General features: G+C 40.4%; 1 protein-coding gene across 4 annotated transcripts; it reads left to right on the top strand.

The window, feature by feature from the left end:
- The first annotated feature begins 851 nt into the window (after positions 1-851).
- On the top strand, positions 852-26,158 carry LOC116219750 (CD276 antigen-like). Of its 4 annotated transcripts, none has more exons than XM_042703804.1 (8): positions 852-1,050; positions 11,078-11,147; positions 11,369-11,692; positions 13,361-13,639; positions 14,082-14,210; positions 14,771-14,806; positions 15,255-15,314; positions 24,706-26,158. In XM_042703804.1, exons 1-8 carry the CDS (start codon positions 1,048-1,050, stop codon positions 24,822-24,824), a joined length of 1,020 nt encoding a protein of 339 aa, XP_042559738.1. In that variant the 5' UTR covers positions 852-1,047; the 3' UTR covers positions 24,825-26,158. The 4 variants fall into 4 exon arrangements, with proteins under 4 accessions (XP_042559738.1, XP_031419383.1, XP_031419384.1 ...); XM_031563523.2 differs by lacking the exon at positions 24,706-26,158 and adding an exon at positions 15,554-16,012 and having other exon boundaries at positions 854-1,050; XM_031563524.2 differs by lacking the exons at positions 14,771-14,806; positions 24,706-26,158 and adding an exon at positions 15,554-16,013 and having other exon boundaries at positions 854-1,050.

Here is a 26,158-nt window from a genome sequence, read left to right as displayed (position 1 = left end):
TGCGGCTTGATAGTTAATTTATTGCCATGCAATGAAAAATACCTTTTCACAAACTTTTTCACAAGTTCAGTGGGTACATTTTCCAAAATAATGCTTTAATTTCTGAAAAGTTGGTCCCACACAAAACTCACTCAATGTCTTTTAATATTATTTCTTAGATATGTAGGCTACATAGAAAATGCATGAATATTAACTGAGATACCCCATTATGTTGTGAACAGTAGGCCTACGTGTGCTGTTGGCAAAATCTATGTCTATGTCTGACCTGGGCTGGCATATGTTCAGGATAAAAAGCGTGTGCGTGCACGAGCATTACGGTCACGCGCAAAGTGTCCCGGTTTTAGGTCCGGGAAATCTGGTCACCCTAACTTAGTGTAGTGAAAAATCACACCATCGGAAAGCATTTCACTGGCAATTCAAAGCTACCTAAAAGAGATCAGTCTGCGCCTAAGATACAGTGGCATGCACATGTTTGGGCACCACGGTGAACATTTCTGTTAATGTGAATAGTTAAATGATTATTAATTTAAAAAAAAAATTCTATAAACTTCTCTATGGAGAATCCCATTCATTTTGCGATAGGAACGCTACCACCAGGGGCGACTTGATTACTTTCCTTGAGTAGCTCACTCACTCTGTGTGTGCATCCCGTGGCATGTGGAATTTAACAGACTGAACTAGCAAGCTAGTTACTTAGCCACTTACTATCAGAACTGTCATTCCGTAAAGGAGTCATCGTATGGCCATTTTTACCACAAGTGGTCCCTTGGGGTCTTAATGAAATGTCTGTAACAGCCCTGTTCAGAGCGACTTGTTTTGAGTACCTGTTCCTTTAAATGCTAATGACCCAGCTCCCCTCACTCTACCGCGGGGTGCTCACCCAAGTAGGTTTGGAGCTACCAAAGAAACGGTTGAACGTGTACCTTGGGAGAAATATGTCTGCTGACACAGCGGTGCACCCATACCGTTTGGAACCAGAGTCAGACCCTGAATAAGAAGAGGCTCCGAACAAGTTTGAGAATTTAGGCTTCAACAGGACGTTTCTAAATGGTACGTTAATGTGAAAGAAATGTTTCTTTTTAATTATTATCATGATGGGTTTTAGTTTGATATTAGTTAGTTAGTTAAATGGAGGACTAAGCTCTTTCCATTGTTCTGTGAAAGGAAGTTTGAAACTGTGGGAAGAGAAGCTTGGAATTCAGACTGTCATGAAATGTTTAGGTTAAGACTGATTTATTGGTCTAAGACCCATAGTCAGGGTTTTTGGGGGTCTTAGGTAAACATTCTTGTGTTTTGGAACCAGGCATGGGAAGACAGAGCCATGGGAGTGTCATGTCTTTGTTCTGTGATATTGTCTCTGCATAAAGTCTGTTTCTTTTTACCAGAGAAGGCAGTGATGGGTTGAACAGCGTTCTGAAAGCACTCCATTCCTATTTGGAGGAGTGTAGGTTGAAGAAGCGGTCTAACACCATTCACTCCTCTCTGACAGAGTAAAAGTCAATTATTTATTATGTTCTTGGTTGTGTGTCTTAATTCTGAGGTTAATTACAGTCCTAAAAAGGGTGAAATAAATCCCTAACAGTTTGGTCCATTCGATCCGGAGCTCAAGAAGGACCAGATGAACGGGAGCAGAAATACGAAAGCCGAGAAAGAAGGACAGAGAATGACCCTGCGTGTTGAATTGTTCGTTGGGCCGGTTGACGGATTTCTGCCCCCGCCTCACTGCCTTTGACGAGTTCCGAATCCAGATGAGACGCACAACAAGAATATTACGTAAGTAGCCTGGGGTTACTTATTAGAAAAAGATCGGGGATCTTTTTAAAGAGATCCGGGATCTCTTGTTAGCGCTAAAAACTTAGTCGGGGACTAAGAAACCTAGTCCGGGACTATGGTTATGTTGTAGGCCTACGTAAATGATGTACATCTGTGTGTGAATGAGTGTGTGAATGGAGTAAAGTAATTAGGCAAAATTAAAACTTTGGAAAATATCCGGATGTTTTTCATAGACTCAAGAGAAGTATTTTGCTTAATTCAAAAAAACTCACCATAATTAATGAATATGAGATGGTTTGAGGAAAGTAAGAAGGCAAGATGGTTAAAAGAGAGAGAGAGAGAGAGAGGATAAGAAAGTCAATGGAAAGTTAAGAAGAAGATTAAAAGAAAGTGAGGATAAGTGTTATTCTTGTGGAGAAAGAGGGGTAAAACTGCAGGCTTGATAAACTATAGAACTTTTACTGTGGCCACGTAAAAATTCTATACATTTTATCTGCTTTGTCCATTTGCACGCACTTTTTAGTCTTAAGTGCGTGAAGGGGGAGTTACTAGAAATTATGTAAAGACATAAATAGAGTTGAGCATTTGTGAATGAGAAATTGAGATACTGGCATAGACAGACACTGCGCACGCGCGCAATCCATGTGTCTCATTGAAATAGCCACCAGTGACTGTGGATGAAAATAAACACAACTGTAAGAGGTTGAATGCTAATACTTCCGGAAGGATTATGACCCTTTGTTTCAACGGATAAGTGGCTCATTCAGAACTTACTCATTGTGTTTCATTAACCTTGTTTGTGAGTCAAAACGTGCTTGTTTCAATTGGTTGAATCCTACGGGCCCTCAAAAAGGCAGGGGTGTGGTTTTTCCAACAACCCAAGATAACCGGTGGTTTGAATTAATTAATTAAGCACGTGACAAGCAACACAAGGCAATAATCAAAACAGAGGGAAGAGGTCTTATTGGATATAAAAGACCTTACATTGTACTAATTTGATTTAACAGCACAGGTGGGGAAGGGACACATTGGAATTGTGATCATCATTGTGTATCATCTAATTATCATTGTATCATTATATGATAATGATGGCGATACTGCTTAAATAAAATAATACAAGTGCAGATCGATTTGAGGATGAGGAATTTTGGTCTGATCAACTAAAAGATCTCTATCCAAATAATCGAATTGCATGAATAGCCGCAGGGGTAGAGGCCCGGAGTTAAGATTAGATTAGATTCAACTGTATAGTCATTGCACAGAGTACAAGTACTGAGACAACGAAATGCAGTGTAGCATCTATAATGAAGAATAAAGGAGTGGGATTCAGAAGAATCTCAGAGTGCTATAAATATATAGATATTATAGTAATGAATGGAAATAATTCCAGTGTTGCAAGAATTGTATTTGCAAAAACGAGTTCATTTGTTTCATTAAGAGATTGTTTGGTGCTCCGAGGCGAGACTAAACGAAGATTTGACGGTTTGATGATAGGTCAAGTCCTGTGGGGTAAATCGCAAATGTCCGTATATTTTTATTCAGGGTGTGAACTTGATAGATGAAATGACGAACACGGTTGCGTTGATGTGGGCATTCAGTCATTGGAGCAAGATTATTGATCGGAACCTAACGTTTTAAATTGATATTTAAAACTAAAATAAGCAAGTGACCAGTTGTTGGCATAGTTTACTTGAAGGTATTTTGTGTAACATCTGTGAAGAGAGAGCATTTAAAATTGCTGAGAGCGACGCACATAAAACGAAAAAGATCATATTAAACTTTCTCTCGTTATCTTAGATCAGATAATGCGCCGTCAGAGGGCATAACAAGAGAAAAGTGGAAATACGAGATTGTGATGTGTTGTGAGCTATTGTATGTGCCAAAGTACTGAGTGACTAAGATAGCCCGGAATTATTGTAGATTGTTTTTAAGACGTAAAATCGCTAAAGGCAAATTCGACTTTTTAAACAAGCCTGTGTGGTTGGCTGTTCAGACGGACAGAGAAGCACACGGGTGGGGGCTGTCAGGGGGAACAGAGGGCTCTGGCCTCTGTGCATACTCACACACACGCTGTATTTTAAAAGGAGAGGAGATGAGAAGAATTGTCAACTTACACATATTAGTGTGATTTTATATAAATGGGCAGTGATTAAGAGTCATGGTGATACTTATGTATCAACTGGGGGAATGGTTAGCATAGTACATGAGCACTATACAACATATGGATTAAAAACCTATTAAAAAAAATTTTTTGTATGAAATGTGAGATATGTATTCGGCATAACTCAATTAAATTTCACAGTAGCAAAAGCACTGTGCAAAACAATAAGACCAACTTTTGGTGTGTCACAAATTATACTACAAACTAGGAAATGTAAAGAACCAAATACTGTTCGAGTTTTTTTTGTGTCTCCACAGATACAAGGCCAGGTGAAGGTGAAGGTGACTGGGTGTTCATCAAAATCATCAAATGAAAGAGCTGGTCTGACGACAGGGGGGAGGAAACATATCAAGTGCTACTGTCTACCCCCACTGCCGTTAAAATTGCAGAACGCTCCACCTGGATTCATCTGTCACACTGTAAACTTCGTTCATTTTTTTTAGGATGCACCACTAGCGTTGAGTAGGGTTTCGTGCCTACTTGAGGGGGTTGAGAAATATAGCTCTTTTCCGTCTTAACGTCACCTAACCTCCAGGGAGCGCCCTGAGGGTTAGAGATTCTGGTCAACATAGTAGAGGTGTATCTGTGTTTATTGTTTTTCTTGTTTATTTGTGTTTATTGTTTTTCTGTATACATTATATAACTTGGGTAAAACAATGTTTAAACTGTTACTATTAATGATTACTTCAGGGGTAATGTTGGGTCTATGGTCTTGTACAAGTGTAATTGAGAGAATCCATAAGAGGTGGATTTCATATGGGGAAAATTAGACCATGGGGAACGTTACTCATCTGTATTTTACTAATTCATGGTATAGATATGCATCTTTGCAAGCGAACAGACTTGATAAGACTAATTGCTATGTATGTACCTTAATGCCAACATCCTACTTTCACCCTAGATTTAAATCAAGGCTACTCTCATTCCAAGCAATGATCTGTGTTGGAGAGAAGTGTGCCCCAGACAACTGGGGCTACAGTAAGCCATTTTATGATACAGACGATACCCAGGTGCAGGATCTGTGTGACAGTACCCCCCCACTAGCAGAACTAAAAAACATGCCACAACCTAGCTGTCACCTTAAGTGGCAGTCCATTCCATATTCCTAATGTGTTTTTCTATTAGAGGAACAACGAGAGTAGGCTCTCTGAGACGGAAACAGTGTAATGAAATTGTCATCGATACTGCTATACTGTCATCAAACACTGCTTCCTCAGCCAACGTCGTACCCTGTCCATTGGGAACAGGTCCTTATGTTGAGGTTGGAATGCAGGGCATTGCCACTCTGACAAGGGTACCCCTAAGGTGAGAGAGGTATTGTGGTTGTGTGGTAGTATATTGTACAGTCATCTTCTTCCACACTGGGGTGGCGTAAGCGCCCCCGCCCAGGTCATGGACCATATTTGTGTTGTTGGTGCTATCTCGCAGGCAGAGTATCTCGTAAGAAGAGATTTGCTGTTGAGAAGCATGACAGCGTGTGGGGGACTGATGTGCTGATGACTAAAAGATTTGGACCACCAGCTCCAAGGTTATTTTGTTTCTGTTTCAGGCCCTATGAGTAAGAAAAGTCATGTTAAGAATGGAAACCCTTAACTATAGTTTAGGATTTTGTTAATGCCAACTTAGTTAGTGTATTTACTCACTGCTGCTGGTGGGGGAGTTTTGTGACTGATATCTGTTGTATTTGGATATTGGATTATATTCATAGTGTCTCTGTGACTGAAGCCTTACAGCAAATGAAGGTTGTTATGTGATGCTTTATTACAAGACAAAGTGGTTAATGTTCCGAGGTGAAATCTGGTTGCTTGGTTTACGTCTGGTACATGGTGGTAAATGATGTTGAAAGGTCTGCTCTCTATTGTAGCAATTTGTATACTTTTTGTATTTTTATGATGTGTATTTCTACATGTTTCTAAGTTCTCATGTCTAGTCTTGTATGTACTTCTGTATGGAGTGTACTGTTGTCTGGAACCATCAAGATGATGATGCTTTAGTTTAATGATGTTTAGACTAGTATTGTTTTCATGATAAACAGGAGGGAAATGTGAAAGAAATGTTTCTTTTTAATTATTATCATGATGGGTTTTAGTTTGATATTAGTTAGTTAGTTAAATGGAGGACTAAGCTCTTTCCATTGTTCTGTGAAAGGAAGTTTGAAACTGTGGGAAGAGAAGCTTGGAATTCAGACTGTCATGAAATGTTTAGGTTAAGACTGATTTATTGGTCTAAGACCCATAGTCAGGGTTTTTGGGGGTCTTAGGTAAACATTCTTGTGTTTTGGAACCAGGCATGGGAAGACAGAGCCATGGGAGTGTCATGTCTTTGTTCTGTGATATTGTCTCTGCATAAAGTCTGTTTCTTTTTACCAGAGAAGGCAGTGATGGGTTGAACAGCGTTCTGAAAGCACTCCATTCCTATTTGGAGGAGTGTAGGTTGAAGAAGCGGTCTAACACCATTCACTCCTCTCTGACAGAGTAAAAGTCAATTATTTATTATGTTCTTGGTTGTGTGTCTTAATTCTGAGGTTAATTACAGTCCTAAAAAGGGTGAAATAAATCCCTAACAGTTAACTTTATCACTTCGACAATTATTTTTGTATGATTGTCTATTAGCTAAGGTCATACGGTCTTGCTGGCTGTGTTGAGGACAACCCAATGTAGTCAGGTGGCTTAACAACGCGATCGTGACCAGAGTGATAAAAGCATGAAATTTGGCACACAATTAGCCTTTACCCTACCAAATGATTTGTTTAAACTAATACATATAAAAAATAAACAAGAAAACACAAACATGCATGAATAACTGTTTTATTACTTATTTGGTGAGCATTTCTAGGCAAAAATACTGTTTTGAAAATCGTACCAAATAATTGTGTGCCAAATTTCATGCTTTTATCACTCTTGTCACGATCGAGCCTAAATTGTGCATTAATCCACCTGACTAATGCAAGTGACTCGAGTACAATGTGTTCATGTACGAGTATGTAACAAATACAGTGTTTTTATGTAATTTACTGGTTGTGAAAACTTAGGTTTCTGGGGTTTAAGTAAACTTAAGTAACGCAAATGTCATTAAGGAGTCACAGGTAAAACTCCAGCTGTAAACTTTAAGTTAAATCACAGCCTGCAATGTTATCTGACAGCAATACTGGACCAAGCAAGGAAGGCAAGGTTGGAGATAGGCCTGTAGTTGGCTAGAACGTCCGGGTCCAGGGTGAGCTTCTTGAGAAGGGGACAGATGACAGCAACCTTGAGAGCAGGTGGGACACAGCCAGACTGAAGGGAAAGGTTAACAACTTTGGTGATGAAAGGACTGAGAGTGGGGATGTGTGACTTGAGCAGAGCAGTGGGAATGGGGTCCAGGGTACGGGTACAGGATTTAATTTTTCTCCTGAACCTCAGCGAGATGTAGAGGAGACAGCACACTCGCAGATAAGGTGTTGGTGTCAGAGGGAAGCAGAGATGACGAGCTGGACCTCAGCGAGCGAATGCTGTTGACCTTGGATCTGAAAAAGTCAAGAAGCTGTTGCATTGCTCCTCTGTAGCCTCAGTTGAAAAGGATGGTTGTGACTTTAGGAGATGGTTTATGTTCAAAAAAGCTGTTTTGAGTTGCCAAGGTTTTTAATTGATTAAGCTGGAATAGAACTGTGAGCGAGCATCTTTAAGGGAGTTGGAGTAGGCCCTTCGATGCTCACGGAAAGCCAGTTTATGGACAGTGAGCCCAGAGTGTGTGAATCGTTGTTCCAGGACGCGCCCAGCTGTTTTTATTTTCCGCAGCTCATGTGTGAACCAGGGAGCGGAGCGTGATAAATTGACCTCACGTGACTTGACAGGGGCATGGAGATCAAAAACACTGCTCAGGGATGTATTATAGAGTTCCACTAATTCATCCATTGATGCAGAAGCTGGGCAGGTGATGAGCTGGAGATCCATGGTCATAGTGGCTGAGTCAATGCTTTTCCAGTTCCGGAAAGACATTTGACCAGGTAGCCACAATATACCTACATATGCAAACGTAAAATTCTTACACAAATTACACCCCATAGACATCCAAACCCCTTACTGTTCAAGTAAGCATACGTCAAATAGGCTATAGGATATAAGATAGGGGTAGCTCTTGATTAGTTGAATCAGGTCTGATTAAACTGGCTAGCTCGCTTCACCAAAACTAATGTTGTTATTATTACTCAAATTTCAATTTCATGACAAAACGAAAATGACACTAATTACGGTACAGCTGAACTTGCGCTATGTTTTGCAAAAAAATAGCCTGATGAGAGTTTTGACTGAATGGCAATAACGAACATCACACCCCTTCACTGGCTAGCTAACATTAGCTAACTAGCAAGATTACATGACATTATTACCCATTCTCTAAAGTTGACAATACAATCAAATTTGAATACCTTTCTCCTTGGCAGGTTTCTCTTCTTCCTTTCTTTTCTTTTTGTATTGCACCCTGGATGGCTTTTGCCTCTTCATAGTCTCTTTCCTCGACGCTCGCTTGGACACACACACTCAACCCATACCATTAATGTGCTAGCATGTTCTGACAACACCAAGGTGGTACCCCTACCTCATTTTCCCCTGTTGTTAGGTTTCTTTTTTTAAATCAAAATATTGGTTGGAGATATAGAAGAGCAAGCAAAAAACTGCCCAGCAAAAAAAAAAAAAGATAGCTCTGGGTGGCGCTCCAGTCAACCGCCTATAGGAAGGAGCAGCCCTGGGTGCAGGCCCTAGTGGAACAAAGAGGCAGAGTATCAGAGTAGTGAACCGAGAGAAATACTATCTACACTGCTGGAGAGTAAAATACGCCGACGTAGAACACAGTGGAATGTACCTGACAATTAAATGCATCATCAGTATTCAATTGTGGATTAACTGCTGGAAGCAGCAATAAGGAGGCAATGTGCCAAATAGTGCACAGTGAAATAGCATTGGTTCTATGACAGTTAAACTGGATCCCCTGTATTCATGTGTGGATTAAACTGGACAAGTCCTAAAAGTTTATCTTTAGTGTACGTTAACTAGCCTGCTAACTTGTTATGGTAACAAGTGTTTGAAACAGTGCTTTTTTTCCATCAGAAAAAAACCGTTTGGTTTTGGCACAGCCTACATGCAAGGTTTTGACCCTCAGGTCTCCATCAGGCAAGTAATGTTAGTAAACCCAGAGCTGCCAACTCTCACGGCTGCCAACTCTCACGCTTTTGCATGTTTTCACACGCACTCACGCCACACATCCAATTGCAAAAAAATAAATCTGATTTTGGGCAGAGACGCGTTCATTACTTTTCAAACTCCCCGAGGGTAGCTGGCGCTAAGGAGCGCATCTGTAACCCTATTCGCTGCATAGACATCTTATTTCAGAGCTGCCAACTCTCACGGTTTCGCCGTGTGACACACGCTTTTGCATGTTTTCACACGCACTCATGCCACACATCCAATTTCTCACGGCAAAAAAATGTATCTGATTTTGGGCAGAGACGCGTTCATCACTTTTCAAACTCCCCGAGGGTAGCTGGCACTAAGGAGCGCATCTGTAACCCTATTCGCTGCATAGACATCTTATTAAGTATCTTTTTTGAACGCTCGTATAAACATTATCCCCACATGCTTGTGTTCAATATAGTAGGTAAACTGATATTTGGGCGCCCTCTACGGTCCAGGGTGTACTTCAGTCGGACTGACCGTAGCGTAACAAGTTGTTCAGTGTGGCTGTGGCCGACAACAGCCGCATTTAATCTACATTAATCTTCAGTGGTAAACGGTTTGTGCATGATTCTTAATAGCGGAGAACGCTACAACATGATTCCATAGGCTCGTTCATTCCACACAACAACAAAAAGAAAAACGGGTTCGGCCCACCATATTGGCCAACCAGTCATTTATGTGTCATTGGGAAAGCGAAAGTCTGACTTCGAGGACAACGTATCTACCTACACAAGACTCCACTGCAACAGTCTGCTGTCTGAGTTGAGCAAGACCGTTTAAGAGGTATGTTTATACTGTTTTTGTAGGTTATTTGACCAGTGAGTTTCTCTGTAGCTAATAACCAATATCCATTTGGTGCCTAAAAAGGCTGTTCGCATTGGTTTGTTAGTGCTACGAAAAGGAAAGTCGTCGATTAATTTAGATAATTACGCACATTTTGCTGTTATTATGTGTCCGGTGTGAAATGTAGATATATAAGGATATACCTTCATAAAACTTTCAACCTCTAACGATATGTTATAGCCTACTGCTAGTGGGTTTTTTCTGTTGGTTTTTCTCTAAGCCACAATTCTGCTCTGTGACTTCTGCTCAATTGAAACGAGTTCATGAAAATGATGTTTGTGTGATAAGGAGAAATAGCCCAGGTAGCAAAATCGTTCGAGCCCTAATGTGGTCCGACCACTGTCTTTTATTTCGGCTTAGCGAGGAATGCCGGTCCAACACAGTTTTGCCAAGTTCATGCCTGTGTATGCCAGAGAAATGCCAATGACTGAACAAGATTCCGAGGCATAACCTCGTGTAAGATAAAGCACCCCAACTATTCAGCATATAGAGAGTAATAACGTTCATAAATTGAGTGAAACTTTCAGGTTCTGTAGTATATAGCCATGTGCAGTGACTTCCATATGCTGTAATGGGAACAGAGGGGGATTTTAGAAATGCAGCATTTTGATGATTTAACCTATCGTGAGCTACACAGCATGGCAGTGCTCCGTATCAGATGAAATGTGAGATGTCAACTTCTTACAACTTCCCCCAGCAGGACATTTTTTGGATTTCTGTCATGCACTCTCACTTTTGGAAGTCGAGGGACTTGGGGATTTCAGAGAAACGGATTCCTTTAAAGGAATGGGAGTGGAGCAAAAGAGGAGGAAAGTCTGCCCTCGTGCTGCCCACCGAAGGAAAAACATTTTTATTGGCAGAGCAATGGCCCTTTAAAATTCCTGTGCACGTCCCTGGTGTAAACAGTGCTTCTTGAAAACCAGACTGCTTTTGACAAATTCATTTCATATGATGCTCAACCAAGAAGTGTTGAGGTGTTTTCTATTTTGCCATAATTTGATCATGTTTCATTGTACAAAAGAAATGTTCTATTAAGTATGTTGCACATACTAATATATCATCTTCCTCATGTCTATGTACTTGTCCTTAGGTTCACATGGCTTCAGCAATTGCCATTCTGTTGGTGGTGATTTCCTTTATAACAGTCTCATTGTCTGCTGGTAAGTGGGAAAAGAAGAAGTAATTGTTAAAAAACGTAATTGTAAATTGTTAAAAGTCAAAAGTAAAAAGTCATATTGTTACAGTTATTACTGAAGTAGAGTTGTTGAACACATTGTTAAAATGAAAGTGAAAACTTGACCTTCAATTCGTCTATCAAAGAGCAGTTGACAGTCCGAAGGCCTTGTGTGTGTGTTTAATTTCTATGCCCTTATTTTTTCAGATTCAGATTTTCACACTCTGGAATGTCAGAGCAGTACTGGGCACTCTGGTCAGCCCTCCAAGCTGGACTGTGTAGTGAAAACAAAGTATAACCGCACAATATTAAAGGTGTACTGGAAGAAAGATGTCCAACATGTGCTGACATTTGATGGAGGTATAAACCCAGAGAATGGACGATTTCAGTTTGCAGACACCAACTGGAGGACAAGCAAGAATATATCCTTGCTTGTGAAGGATACAAAAGTCTCAGATGAAGGCAACTATTCATGCACGGTGGTGACTACCTTAGGGCCTAAAAAAGGATATGCCAGATTCAATGTCAAAGGTAAGCCTTTGTTTCTTTTACAAGTATCTGTATCAAAGAGTAAAGCATATATAATGTTTTCAAGTCAAAGCAACTGCTGTATTCATACTGACCTTTTCTTCAACATTGTATTAGTCGGGCAGGTTTGAATTCTGGCTCCTACAGTTCTGTCTTTAATGTAACTTCTTCATCATGCCAATAATCTGTGTTTCTGTAAAGCTGGACATGGCCAAGTTTCATTTTGTCCCTGTGTGTATCTTTATATATTTGGCAGTCTCTGATTGTAGGCAAGGCTAGATAAGTGCCAGAACAGGGACTTTTTGGGGTAAATGATAAAAAAAATGCAGTATTTCCCCAACGGTTCACCGCACTGAATATAAACAGCGTTACAGTATTTTATGTAATTTTATAAAACAAACAGGTGTGTTGACTGAACCTGTGTATTAACCGCAGTTTATTCAACGTTAACTCATACTGTGTAGTTGTGGTGCGAGCACTACTAGCCATTCAACAGTTGAATGAAGTTAAGATGGGCGTTTCAAGCAAAAATAGGACACCTACACTTCCTTCCCGCACGCACACACACACACACACACACACACATTGAAGTCAAATCGTTAATTGATACCCAGGCACCCTATACCATGAATGATAATCTTCTGACACGCTTGCAGTGGGAATCAAAACCGTTTAATTAATGTGTATGAGAAGGGAAAGGGGGAGGGGGACTTCTTCCCCCTCGTTCACTAATTTTATATTGATATTAGAGTTAGCCCTCGCTCCAATGATGTCCCATTATCTATGTGAAGCCATTCAACACGCTAAGCGGTTGTCATGACTTTGAACCCACAACTACCTTTAATTGGTGAGCTGGTTTTGAGAAATTAAACGTTTTCTGGCTGCTAAGGTAAGGAAGGAAACTGTAAAGAAACTTTAAATTAACCTTAAATGGTTTAAATGGAAGAGTCCCATTTGCATGGAATGATAACTAGTTATCTAGCTGAAAGAATCTGCTTTTCTTCGGCGAAATCGTCGAGGCCCATACTTGGTTCAAGTTAGCTTGTTCAGAGTAAGAGACTTGTATTGAGACGGCTAAGCGAAAGAATGCGTTTATTCAGACACTAGCCACGGTCACCTCGTCACAGCACGAGCACGCACGAGGCCCGTGTGATGCCAGGAAACGGTCTTCTGGATTCGAGGAGGTCTTCTTTCATACATTACAGAAAGTACAGACATTTATATTGTAGATTTAACATATGTGTGTAGTGGAGGGGATGGGTGTGTCTGGAGGTCAAAGGGGATGTCTAGCTTGACCAAGGGCCATATATATCAACTGCAGGGCTGCAGGAATTTTGTGAATATTTATGAACTGCAGTTAATAGTTGGAAAATTACGTAAATAAAAAAAATAAATGTAAATGGCCTATCTGAACACTGTATATGAAGAAATCAGTCAATATTAGATAGACTGTATATACTGTTACATTTGGATATACACAAAAGTCATAGACACAGCTTCCAACAATTACATTACATTTGTACTAAATCTATGATTCCTTGGCACTACCCACAAATCTAATAAGTGTTCTTTGTAAATGATCTTTGTAAACATCCTCAGTGTGAAAGCTTATATAACTTTTTAACCCATAAATTCTACAGAACATATTAAAACACTTTATTTTATTTTCAGCTAAGTACAGTCAGCCAGAGATTACCTCCAAGGACATCACAGAAGACAGGGTGGACTTGACCTGCGTTTCATCTGGAGGCTACCCCAGTGGTGCTATCCACTGGTTTGACCGGCTTGGTACAAACTGGACCCGCAGTACAGAAACCACGAAGACCCAGGAGGAAGACAAGAGCTTCCAACTGCAAAGCACATTCCTGTCAGCGGACCCCTCACACGCACCTTACACATGTGTTGTCTTTAACAGTGAATGGAAGGCTGAGGGCGAGGAAACGATCCTGGGTGAGTAAGGCCCTCATCATCATCAAGCCTTGAAAGCCTTTCCTGGTACATGACTTAGAAGGTTGAGAAACCAGGTCAACTAGGAGAGGGTTCTGATGGGTGGATATTTAGTCCTTGTATAATACCCTAGGTTGACAACAAACTCATAAAAGGCAAGACTTTGTCCTTCTTCAGTTATCACTGATAGCGAATAATACAAATCTCAGAGAGACTCTCTTAAGCTCCTTAACTCTGTGTTCAATGGAATGTTGTCTTTTTTAACATTATTCAAGGCCCTTATGCATATTTTCCTCAATGTGTTTGTATTTCAGTACTCACATTATCTTTCCTCAATGTGTTTGTATTTCAGTACTCACATTATCTTTCCTCAATGTGTTTGTATTTCAGTACTCACATTACTTTCCCATTCTGTTGCTATGCGTTACTTCTTGGGTTTTTCTAGGCACCCATCTGAACAAACAGACCCCAATCAAAGCTGACACGACGAGCATAGTGGCTGGTGCTGTGGTCATTGGATCTCTTATTGTTGGCCTGTTAGTCGCATTGCTGATCTCTAGAAGACGCTCTCAACGTGAGTACATCTCAGCTGTGATAACTGCCCCTTAACTAACTCACCTCATAAAACAATCCATAAAACAAAGGGAAACCTTTGGGACAGTGACAAAGTCCACAGGCCAAATCTACTCTCCTAAATCATGTTTCTAACTGGATTACAAATGCAACATGTTTCCATGTGTTGGGACCTTAGTGGAGAAATACATCTGTTGTAAACACAGTACAGGTATCATTCTGAGTGGTATTGCACGTGGCAAAACCTGTGTTTTTTTTTCGACTACTGTGTGTCAATGCTGTAACTTCATTTCAGAAACGCCTTTGCTTACCTTGGCCGTGGGCCATTTTGGCTCAGCCTTGTGGGAAATTACATTTTAGAGCTATTCAAGGCCTTGTATTGTTACTGTATACCCAGTGGAACTGGAAGATAGGCTTGTGTTAAGACTCAGATAAATGTAGAAGAACCGGATTACCACTAACAATATGCCATCTTTTTAAATATTTCAGTTCGGTGATGGACTGTAGAATACTGTGCAGTGTTTTCATATACGTTTTACATTTTTGCCATTTAATCAACAGGTGCCCTTCGAAGGCCCTCCGCCCAGCCCATGCTGAGTATGTGTTTTAGGTCATGTTCTGTCCTGGTGTTTCGCCTCTTTTCTCTGGGTCCTTTGGGACTTTCCCTATTCTTAAAAATAGTTCATTAACCTCTAGTTACTAGTTAAAATGAAGCACTGCACTGCATTACTCACCAAGGACGAAGAATCACACTAACAGGTTTATGCTCATGTCAAGCCTACATTCTTGTTCAATCAACCATGATTTTGCCATTGACCTAATTCTAAACTAGCTTCAACTCGTAGGGGAAGACTTTCATGTCTGGCGAAATGAGGAACAGTGAAGGGAAAAGTACAGCCTTCCTCCTTCGGACTTTCAGATCTCTCTTATTGTTGATGCAGCTACTCTGTAGGCTTGGTATACAGCCAGGACTGCGATCAGCACTGTGATTAAAGGGCCTGCGATCAGCACTGTGATTAAAGTGCCTGTTCTTTTGTTATTTCAGGCCCTGAACAGGAACGCATCGACTATGACTATGCTTCGCCTGACCCAGAAGATGCCAGAGGTACAGTCAAAGTAATGCAGAACAGATGCAAATGCAAATCCATTGTTATCATGTTTGCATATCTGTTTTTTTTTTCATCACCACTTCCCTCTCCTTTCACCTATTCTGACACTAGACCAACAGATTTCACCAAGTCATGCCTTAGACATCATAGACATGGTGTTGACATATACACACTTAAAGGGGAAATGATCTGATCTTGGTTTCAAGAAGTCAACTCTTTGTCTTTGCCTTTCCAGTGCTCAACCCTCCACCACCCTAAGAAGAGGTAGACCAGGATCAAGTTGTACTCGACTCGCAGATAAGCTTTGATGTGGCTCATGCATAAAGCACCTTTCTTTTATAGGCATCTTACTAACCAAATAATGTCAACACACTGAGGAAGCATAACCTTGGACATGGGATCTTTGTGTATGTGTCCAGTGTTGTATAAACAAGACTGTTGCATTGAATTGCGATTGGAACGCTACCACCAGGGGCGACTTGATTACTTTCCTTGAGTAGCCCTTATAATGGTCCAAATACACAAGCTAAGCAAAACACTCTGTGTGGGCGTCCCGTGGCATGTGGAATTTACAGTTTTTGTCGATTGCCTACACACATTTAGCGAATCATGGGTCAATTTAATCTAATGCTCACATCTTCTTTGCACAGTAAGAGTCTTCTCTGGCGAATGGGTTAACTATTTCTCTTTGCTTTCACTCAAACAGTTAACACACTTCTCAGAGAAAGACACAAAACCTAATTGAATAACCATGTCAACACATTGCAGACACTTAGTAGCAGGCCTACTGAAACGGCTCTCTATATTCTAAATATCGTCAGCACCTGTGTGAACTCTCTGTGCACAATTAATCAAGTAGTTCTCAACCTCTAAAAGAGGTCAATAGATTGAAGTTGATAACAAGCATGGATCGAGGAGGCCGCCACCAACAACCTCAGCAAGGACGAGGACGAGGCCGTGGTAGAGGTAGAGGGGCCCCTGTCAGGGGACGTGGCGTTCGTGTAAGATGCTCTAATGAAACTAGGGCAACTGTCATTGATCACGTAGTCAATCATCACCTCTCCATGAGAGAGGCTGGCCAAAGGGTTCAGCCAAACCTGAGCCGTCATACTGTGGCATCAATTGTTCGTACTTTCCGCGATGACAATGACACGTTGCTGGCCTTTACGGTCAATTTACTGTACTGTGTTTCACTGTATTTGCACTCTTCGCAAACAACCATTTCTATGCTTTTGTAAAGTGTGTTGCCACAATACAATGTAGTACTGTAGTTTTACTAAAGTAATTTACAACTTATACGGTAGAATTTTGATTACTATACTGATTACAGTATTTACAGCCTATTGCACTATTTTTACAGAATCAACACACTGGCCCACACTGGTGGCAGAGGGAGAATGTTCACTGCAGAACAGATTTGACCTTTTTACTGTATATTGAAACCTGTCATTTTGACTTCTTACAGTATATACATGTAATGTGGAAAAATGACTGCAATAAATATTTTTATGTCAGAATCTTTGCCATTTTGTACACAGTAGAACACATGGAAATCAATGGTGTAGACAGGTCCTTGTTTAGAATATATTTTACAGTATTTAGCAATACAAAAACAGAACTACAATATTTCACTGTATGCAAATTTAGATTTCAAATACTTTCTGACAGTATATTCCCTTAGTTAGAGTGCTCAGTACGAAGCCCAAATTGTAGTATGTTGTCAGTGGTAAAACAGTCAATACTGTGAGGGTGCTGCACAAAAGTTGAAGTGATGGTTGCAGAGTTTGATAGTGATAGCTGTAGTTTGAATTTTGTTATCCATTGTTAAATAAATGAGAAAATACATTTTCAATTGAGCACAAATTGTAGGTTTTGATGGAAATGTTTGGTTTTGATGGGCGTCTGATACGTTTTGAGAAGGTGGTGTCATTCTGCAAATATTATAAAGTGTTTTGGTCCTTTCGTCTTCTGTTAAGGGCTGTGTGTGAGCTGTTTTGAAAAAGTAAACAGTGAATGGAAAAATGTGCCAAAGCAATCGAGAAAAACTGTAACAGACTGAAGTTAGTTAGCCACCTGATATCAGAACTGTCATTCCGTTAAAGGAGTCATCATATGCCCATTTTACCACAATCTGTTCCTTTTAAATGCTAATGACCCAGCTAACCCCCCCCCCCCCTCTACCGCGGGGTGCTCACCCAAGTAGGTTTGGAGCGACCATAGAAACTGTTGAACGTGTACCTTGGGAGAAATATGTCTGCTGACACAGCGGTGCACCCATACCGTTTGGAACCAGAGTCAAACCCCGAATAAGAAGAGGCTCCCGAACAAGTTTGAGAATTTAGGCTTCAACAGGACGTTTGTCACTTCGAGAATTATTTATGTATGATTGTGTATTAGCTAAGGTCATACAGTCTTGCTGGCTGTGTCGCATGTCTACAGAGCCCGATAATGTATGCTGCAGGGAGATACCAGAGGTAGAATGAATTTTTTGTGAATGATATTGTAATTATGCAGTCATCATCTTTTCTATATTCCAAGGTTACAAGACCATGCAGCTTCAGAATCAACCAGCATGCAAAAATTACTAAGAAAATTAAATACAATAAATGACTGTTCCCTCTATCTTACTTTGTTTACTGCTCATCTTACATGTGTCAATTGTTAACATGTCAAATACCAAGTACTGAAAGCGAACACAACTTTATATAGACTTTTATTGTCAGAAAGACTGTCAAATTGAATGCCACAGAGCTTTTTTAACATAGTTATTCAATGTACCGAATCATGTTATCATGCGGGTACAAACAATGTCAGAATCTGAGTACTGCTGCCATCCTGCCTGGTGCTGCACATACGGGAGACGCCCAAGGAAGGTACGTGGGGTTCAGACCTGCCCTTGATTGAACCATGACACAAAGCTGGCAATCACTTCCAGCTTGTCTGGTTTGTCAAAATGGGTGGAGAGATTTTTGGGGGTGGGGATCTTCAGCACCTCATCCACACATGGGGCCGGGTCTTGATAAACCTTTTCAAAGAAAAAAAAGATTGTATCGTTTTTTTTTTAATAATCCAATCCAATTTTTTAATGATCAAATTATATATGTTATTTATTGTTTTACTTGATGGAATTTTCAATACAAAGCTTGTGACACTCATGGAAGGTTGGATCTGCTTTCGTTGGCTTGTCTGTCCATTCTCCCTTCTTGACCTTTGGGAAGTTCACTCTAAATAGCGGCTCACCAGCTGATGTTCTTGCTTGGGGATGCCCAGCATTTACATAGAAGTGCAGGGCTGCCAGTACAGCATGATCAATTATCACAAAAACACAGACTTAGAAAACAACATTTACATTAAAAGTAAAATAATAAAAAAAATACCTAAAATAATAACCTAATCTACTATAATTTCCTTTCTGATGATTGCTCCCTTAAGTTTCCTTTTGAAATCACATTTATTTCTTGTTAGAGTCACATATGAGGGGAGCACATTCCAGTATGCAATGGCTCTGTACATTACTGTTTTCTTAAGTGCATTGGTTCTGGGTAGAGGAAAAGTAAAGTGACCACTTAGTGCCTGTCTAGTATTATAACCATGTCTCTCATTTGCAGGTGATAGCTGTAAAGACAAACTGAAAGGTTTCTGTGAGGAATACACATTATTTAAAAACAGAATAAGGCTACATGCCAGTCTTTCATCCACCCTCATCCATGACAGCCTGGCATGCATAGCATCCACACTACTCCTAACAGAGCAGTGAAGTGCTAGTCTTGGCGCTCTGTTCTGAGCAAGCTGAAGTTTACTGAGTTCTTGCTTTGATGCACTAGACCAGATAACAGGACAGTAGTCCAGATTTGACAGAACTAGAGATTGTATGACTAGTCTAATTGTTGTATTAGTTACTAGATGAGCACTCCTTCTAATGGCATAGATACCATTAATCATTCTCACCACTGTATTATTAATCTGTGGACCATGACAGTGTTTTGTCAATAGTGACACCCAGCAGTTTGACTTCTTTAACCTGTTCCATAGTTGCACCCTTTAAAAAGAGGCTTAATTTCTTATCTGTCCTGAGAGCATATTTAGAACCTATGTGCTGGCTTCATGCCACTGTTATTTTTTATATATTTTTTAACGCTCGTATAAACATGATCCACACATCCAATTAGTGTTTAATTCAGTAGGTAAACTGATATTTGGGCGCCCTCTACGGTCCACGGCCAACCAGTCATTTAGGTGTCATAACGAAAGCGAAACGAAACTGTGACCTCGAAGACAACGTATCTGTCTCTACCTACACAAGACACTGCGGCAGTCTGCTGTCTGAGTTGAGCAAGACAGTTTAAGAGGTATGTTTATACTGTCTGTGAGACTAAATATCTGTAGGTTATTTGACCAGTGAGTTTCTCTGTAGCTAATAACCAATATCCATTTGGTGCCTAAAAAGGCTGTTCGCATTGGTGGGTTTGTTAGTGCTACGAAAATGAAAGTCGTCGAATAATTTAGATAATTATGCACATTTTGCTGTTATTATGTTTCCGGTGTGAAAGATAGATATATAAGCCTATACCTTCATTAACCTTTCAACCTCTAACGATATGTTATAGCCTACTGCTAGTGGCTTTTTTCGGTTGGTCGGCTGTGGTAGCCACAATTCTGCTCCGTGACTTCCGCTAAATTGAAACGAGGAACTAGCACTAGCAGTAGGCTATAACATAGAATTGTGTGATAAGGAGAAATAGCCCAGGTAGCAAAATCGTTCGAGCCCTAATGTGGACCACTGTCTTTTACCATCGTGGACCATTGTCTTAGCGAGGAATGTCAGTCTAACACAGTTTTGCCAAGTTCATGCCTGTGTATGCCAGAGAAATGCCAATGACTGAACAAGATTCCGCGGCATAACCTCGTGTAAGATAAAACACCCCAACTATTCAGCATATAGAGTAATCACCTTTATACATTGAGTCAAACTTGCAGTTTCTGTAGTAGCCTATATAGCCATGTGCAATGACTTCCTTATGCTGTAATGGGAACAGAGCATTTTGATGATTTCACCCATCGTTAGCTACCACTGCACATCATGGCAGTGCTCCATATCAGATGAAATGTGAGATGTCAACTTCTTACACCTTCCCCCAGCAAGACATTTTTTGGATTTCTGTCATGCACTCTGAATTTTGGAAGTCGAGGGACTTGGGATTTTAGAGAAACGGGAATGGGAGTGGGGCTAAAGAGGAGGAAAGCAGCAGATGTTTTTGATTGAGTGTGGCTGTGGCGTTGGCTAATTATAGCTTACAGATTTAAGATAAATGTTAGTGGTGTACACAGTGCTTCTTGAAAACCAGACTGCTTTTTGACAAATTCATTTCATATGATGCTCAACCCAGAAGTGTTGAGGTGTTATCTATTTGTCCATAATTTGATCATGTTTCATTGTACAAAAGAAATGTTCTAGTATGTATGTTGCACGTATTAATATATCATCGTCCTCATGTCTATGTACTTGTCCTTAGGTTCACATGGCTTCAGCAATTGCCATTTGCTTGGTGGTGATTTCCTTTATAACAGTCCCATTGTCTGCTGGTGAGTGGAAAAAAAAGAAGTAATCGTTAAAAAAAAGTAATTGTAAATTGTTAAAAGTCAAAGGTCAAAAGTAAAAAGTCATATTGTTACAGTTATTACTGAAGTACAGTGGTTGAACACATTGTTAAAATGAAAGTGAAAACTTGACCTTCAATTCGTCTATGAAAGAGCACTTGACAGCCTTGTGTGTGTGTTTAATTTCTATGCCCTTATTTTTTCCACATCAGATTTTGTCACGGTGGAATGTCAGAGCAGTACTGGGCACTCTGGTCAGCCCTCCAAGCTAGACTGTGTGGTGAAACCACAGAATGACCTAAAAATATTGAAGGTGTTCTGGAAGAAAGATGGCCAACAAGTGCTGACATTTGATGGAAGTATAAACCCAGAGAATGAACGGTTTCAGTTTGCAGACACCAACTGGAGGACAAGCAAGGTTATATCCTTGCTTGTGAAGGATACAAAAGTCTCAGATGAGGGCATCTATTCATGCACAGTGGCGACTACCAGAGGGATTACTAAAGGATATGCCAGATTAGATGTCAAAGGTAAGCTTTTGTGTCCTTTACAAGTATCGAAGAGGAAATCATATATAATATATCAAGGCAAAGCCACTGCTGTATTCTTACTGACCTTTTCTTCAACATTGTATTAGTCAGGCAGGTTTGAATGTTGGCTCCTACAGTTCTGTCTTTAATGTAACTTCTTCATCATGCCAATAATCTGTGTTTCTGTAAAGCTGGACATGGCCAAGTTCATTTTGTCCCTGTGTGTATCTTTATGTATTTGGTAGTCTCTGATTGTAGGCAAGATAAGGGCCAGACCAGGGACATTTTTGTCTACTATACAAGGGTAAATGATTAAACAAATACCATATTTTCCCAACTGTTCACCGCACTGAATCGAAACAGTGTTAAAGTATTTGATGTTATTTTATAAAACAAACAGGTGTGTTGACGAGTTGAAGAGTTCCATTTGCATGAAATGATAACTAGTTATCTAGCTGACGTTATAGTCCCCTCGATTTAACTTCTTAAATTATAGGTAGGAAAAGGTAGAAACCCTCAGGGTGCCTGTGCAGCTTCGTATTAACACACGTTCATGTTCACTTCATATTAAAAAATGAGTTCATATTACACACACTCACAACTACGAGCTGTTAAGATGGTTTCTTAAGATACAGATAGCTAGGATAGTTCATAGCCAGGTTAACTGGCATCAGACCTGGAAGACTGAGTGTGACTGAAAATGTGTTCTCTATCCGATGTTGTTTTTACCTGATACCTGATTAATGAATATCATATGTGAAGGGGAGAGAGAGCTGAAGAAAAATGCAATCCCGTGTATAGAACGCACCGGAGTATTAACTGCAGGGCTGCAGGAATTTTGTGAATATTTATGAACTGCAGTTATTAGTCAGAAAATTACGGAAATTATAAAAAAAATAATGTAAATGGACTATCTGAACACTGTATATGAAGAAATCAGTCAATATTAGATAGACTGTATATACTGTTACATTTGGATGTACACAAAAGTCATAGAAACAGCTTCCAACAATTACATTACATTTGTACTAAATCTATGATTCCTTGGCACTTCCCCTTAAATCCGATAAGTGTTCTTGAATGATCTTTGTAAACATCCCCAGTGTGAAAGCTTATATAACTTTTTATAAAAGTTTTAACCCATAAATTCTACAGAACATATTAAAACACTATTTCATTTTCAGCTAAGTACAGTCAGCCAGAGATGACCTCCAAGGACATCACAGAAGACAGGGTGGACTTGACCTGCGTTGCATCTGGAGGCTACCCCAGTGGCGCTATCCACTGGTTTGACCGGCTTGGTACAAACTGGACCCGCAGTACAGAAACCACGGAGACCCAGGAGGAAGACAAGAGCTTCCAACTGCAAAGCACGTTCCTGTCAGCGGACCCCTCACACGCACCTTACAGATGTGTTGTCTTTAACAGTGAATGGAAGGCTGAGGGCGAGGAAACGATGCCGGGTGAGTAAGACCCTCATCATCATCAAACCTTGAAAGCCTTTCCTGGTACATGACTTAGAAGGTTGAGAAACCAGGTCAACTAGGAGAGGGTTCTGATGGGTGGATATTTAGTCCTTGTATTCTCCTACTACCCTAGGTTGACAACAAACTCATAAAAGGCAAGTCTTTGTCCTTCTTTAGTTATCACTGATCAAAATCTCAAGCTCCTTAACTCGATGTTCAATGGAATGTTTTTTTAACATTATTCAAGGCCCTTATGCCTATTTTCCTCAATGTGTTTGTATTTCAGTGCTCACATTATCTTTCCTCTATGTGTTTGTATTTCAGTGCTCACATTAACTTTCCTATTCTGTTGCTGTGCGTTACTTTTTGTGTTTATCTAGACCCCCTTCCAAACAAAGAGGCCTTGAAAGCTGACAGCAAGCACATAATGGCTGGTGCTGTGGTCATTGGATCTCTTATTGTTGGCCTGTTAGTCGCATTGCTGATCTTCAGGAGACGCTCTCAACGTGAGTACATCTCAGCTGTGATAACTGCATCTTAACCAACTCACCTCAAAAAACAATCCTTGTGGGAAACCTTTGGGACAGTGACAAAGTCCACAGGCCAAATCTACTTTCCTAAATCATGTTTATAACTGGATTACAAATGCAACATGTTTCCATGTGTTGGGACCTTAGTGGAGAAATACATCTGTTGTAAACACAGTACAGGTATCATTCTGAGTGGTATTGCACGTGGCAAAACCTGTGTGTTTTTTTCGACTACTGTGTGTCAATGCTGTAACTTCATTTCAGAAACGCCTTTGCTTACCTTGGCCGTGGGCCATTTTGACTCAGCCTTGTGGGAAATTACATTTCAGAACTATTCAATGCTGTGTGGTGTGACTTAGTTTACTTTAATGCCAGTGGAACTGGAGGATAGGCTTTTGTTAAGACTCAGATAAATAAAGAACCGGTTCACCACTAACAATATGCCAACTTCTTAAATATTTCATTTTGGTGATGGACTGTAGAATACTGTGAAGTATTTTCATATACTTTTTACATTTTTGCCATTTAATCAACAGGTGCCCTTCGAAGGCCCTCCGCCCAGCCCATGCTGAATATGTGTTTTAGGTCATGTTCTGTCCTGGTGTTTCACCCTTTTCCTCTGGGTCCTTTGGGACTTAATAGTTCATTAACCTCTAGTTACTAGTTTAGATGAAGCACTGCACTGACTTTTACTTTTGAGCATTACTGACCAAGGAAGAAGAATCACACTAACAGGTTCATGCTCATGTCAATGATGAAGGCCTAATTGGCCTAATTCTAAACTAGCTTCAACTCGTAGGGGAAGACTTTCATGTCTGGCCAAATGAGGAACAGTGAAGGGGGAAAGTACAGCCTTCCTCCTTCGGATTTTCAGATCTCTCTTATTGTTGATGCAGCTACTGTGTAGGCTTTGTATACAGCCAGGACTGCGATCAGCACTGTGATTAAAGGGCCTGCGATCAGCACTGTGATTAAAGTGCCTGTTCTTTTGTTATTTCAGGCCCTGAACAGGAATGCTTCGACTATGACTATGTTTCACATGACCCAGAAGATGGCACAGGTACAGTCAGAGTAATGCAGAACAGATGCAAATCCATTTTTGCATGTCACCATCATTTTTGTGTTACCATGTTTGCACCTATTCTGACACTAGACCAACAGATTTCACCAAGTCATGCCTTAGACATCATAGACATGGTGTTGACAGGGGAAATGATCTGATCTTGGTTTCAAGAAGTCAACTCTTTGTCTTTGCCTTTCCAGTGCTCAACCCTCCACCACCCTATCAAGAGGTAGACCAGAATCCAGTTGTACTCGACTCGCCACAAGATTCTTCTGCAGATAAGAAACTAAATGCCAGCTTTGGTGTGGCTCATGGATAAAGCAGCCAAACACCTTGTTGTACTTGTATAGGCACCTTACTAACCAAATACTGTCAACACACTGAGGAAGCATAACCTTGGACATGGGATCTTTATGTAAGTGTCCAGTGTTGTATAAACGAGACTGTTGCATTGAAATGCGATTGGATCACTACCACCAGGGGCGACTTGATTACTTTCCTTGAGTAGCCCTAATAATGGTCCAAATACACAAGCTAAGCAAAACACTCTGTGTGGGCGTCCCGTGGCATGTGGAATTTAACAGACTGAACTAGCAAGCTAGTTAGCCACCTATCCACCTAGCCATATCATAACTGTCATTCCGTTAAAGGAGTCCTTGTATGCCCATTTTACCACAACCTGTTCCTTTAAATGCTAATGACCCAGCTACCCCCCCCCCCCCCCTCTACCGCGGGGTGCTCACCCATGTAGGTTTGGAGCTATCAAAGAAACGGTTGAACGTGTACCTTGGGAGAAATATGTCTGCTGACACAGCGGTGCACCCATACCGTTTGGAACCAGAGTCAGACCCTGAATAAGAAGAGGCTCTCGAACAACTTTGAGAATTTAGGCTTCAACAGAACGTTTGTCACTTCGAGAATTATTTTTATATGATTGTCTATTAACTAAGGTCATACGGTCTTGCTGGCTGTGTTGAGGACAACCTGCAAGTGACTCGAGTATGTAAATACAATGTGTTCATACATTAGGTTACAAGACCATGCAGCTTCAGAATCAACCAGCATGCAAAGATGACTAAGGAAGAAAATACAATAAATGACTGTTCCCTCTGTCTTACTTTGTTTACTGCTCATCTTGCATGTGTCAATTGTTAACATGTCACATACCAAATACTGAAAGCACACAAAACTTTATATAGACTTCTTTTATTGTCAGAAAAATTGTCAATTCGAATGCCACAGAGCTTGTTTTAACATAGTTATTCAATGTACCGAATCATGTTATCATGCGGGCACAAACAATGTCAGAATCTGAGTACTGCTGCCCTCCTGCCTGGTGCTGCAGGTACGGGAGAGTTCCCTGACGCCCAAGGAAGGTACGTGGGGTTCAGACCTGCCCTTCATTGAACCATGACACAAAGCTGGCAATCACTTCCAGCTTGTCTGGTTTGTCAAAATGGGTGGAGAGATTTTTGGGGGTGGGGATCTTCAGCACCTCATCCACATATGGGGCCGGGTCTTGAAAAAACATTTCAAAGGAAAAAAGATTGTATTGTTTTTTTAAATAATCCAATCCAGTTTTTAAATAATCAAATTATATGTTATTTATTGTTTTACTTTATGGAATTTTCAATAAAAAGCGTGTGACACTCA

Source organism: Clupea harengus, chromosome 26, assembly GCF_900700415.2.
Source record: "Clupea harengus chromosome 26, Ch_v2.0.2, whole genome shotgun sequence".
NCBI classification, from domain to species: Eukaryota; Metazoa; Chordata; class Actinopteri; order Clupeiformes; family Clupeidae; genus Clupea; species Clupea harengus.
This window is presented reverse-complemented; position numbering and strand designations above follow the sequence as displayed.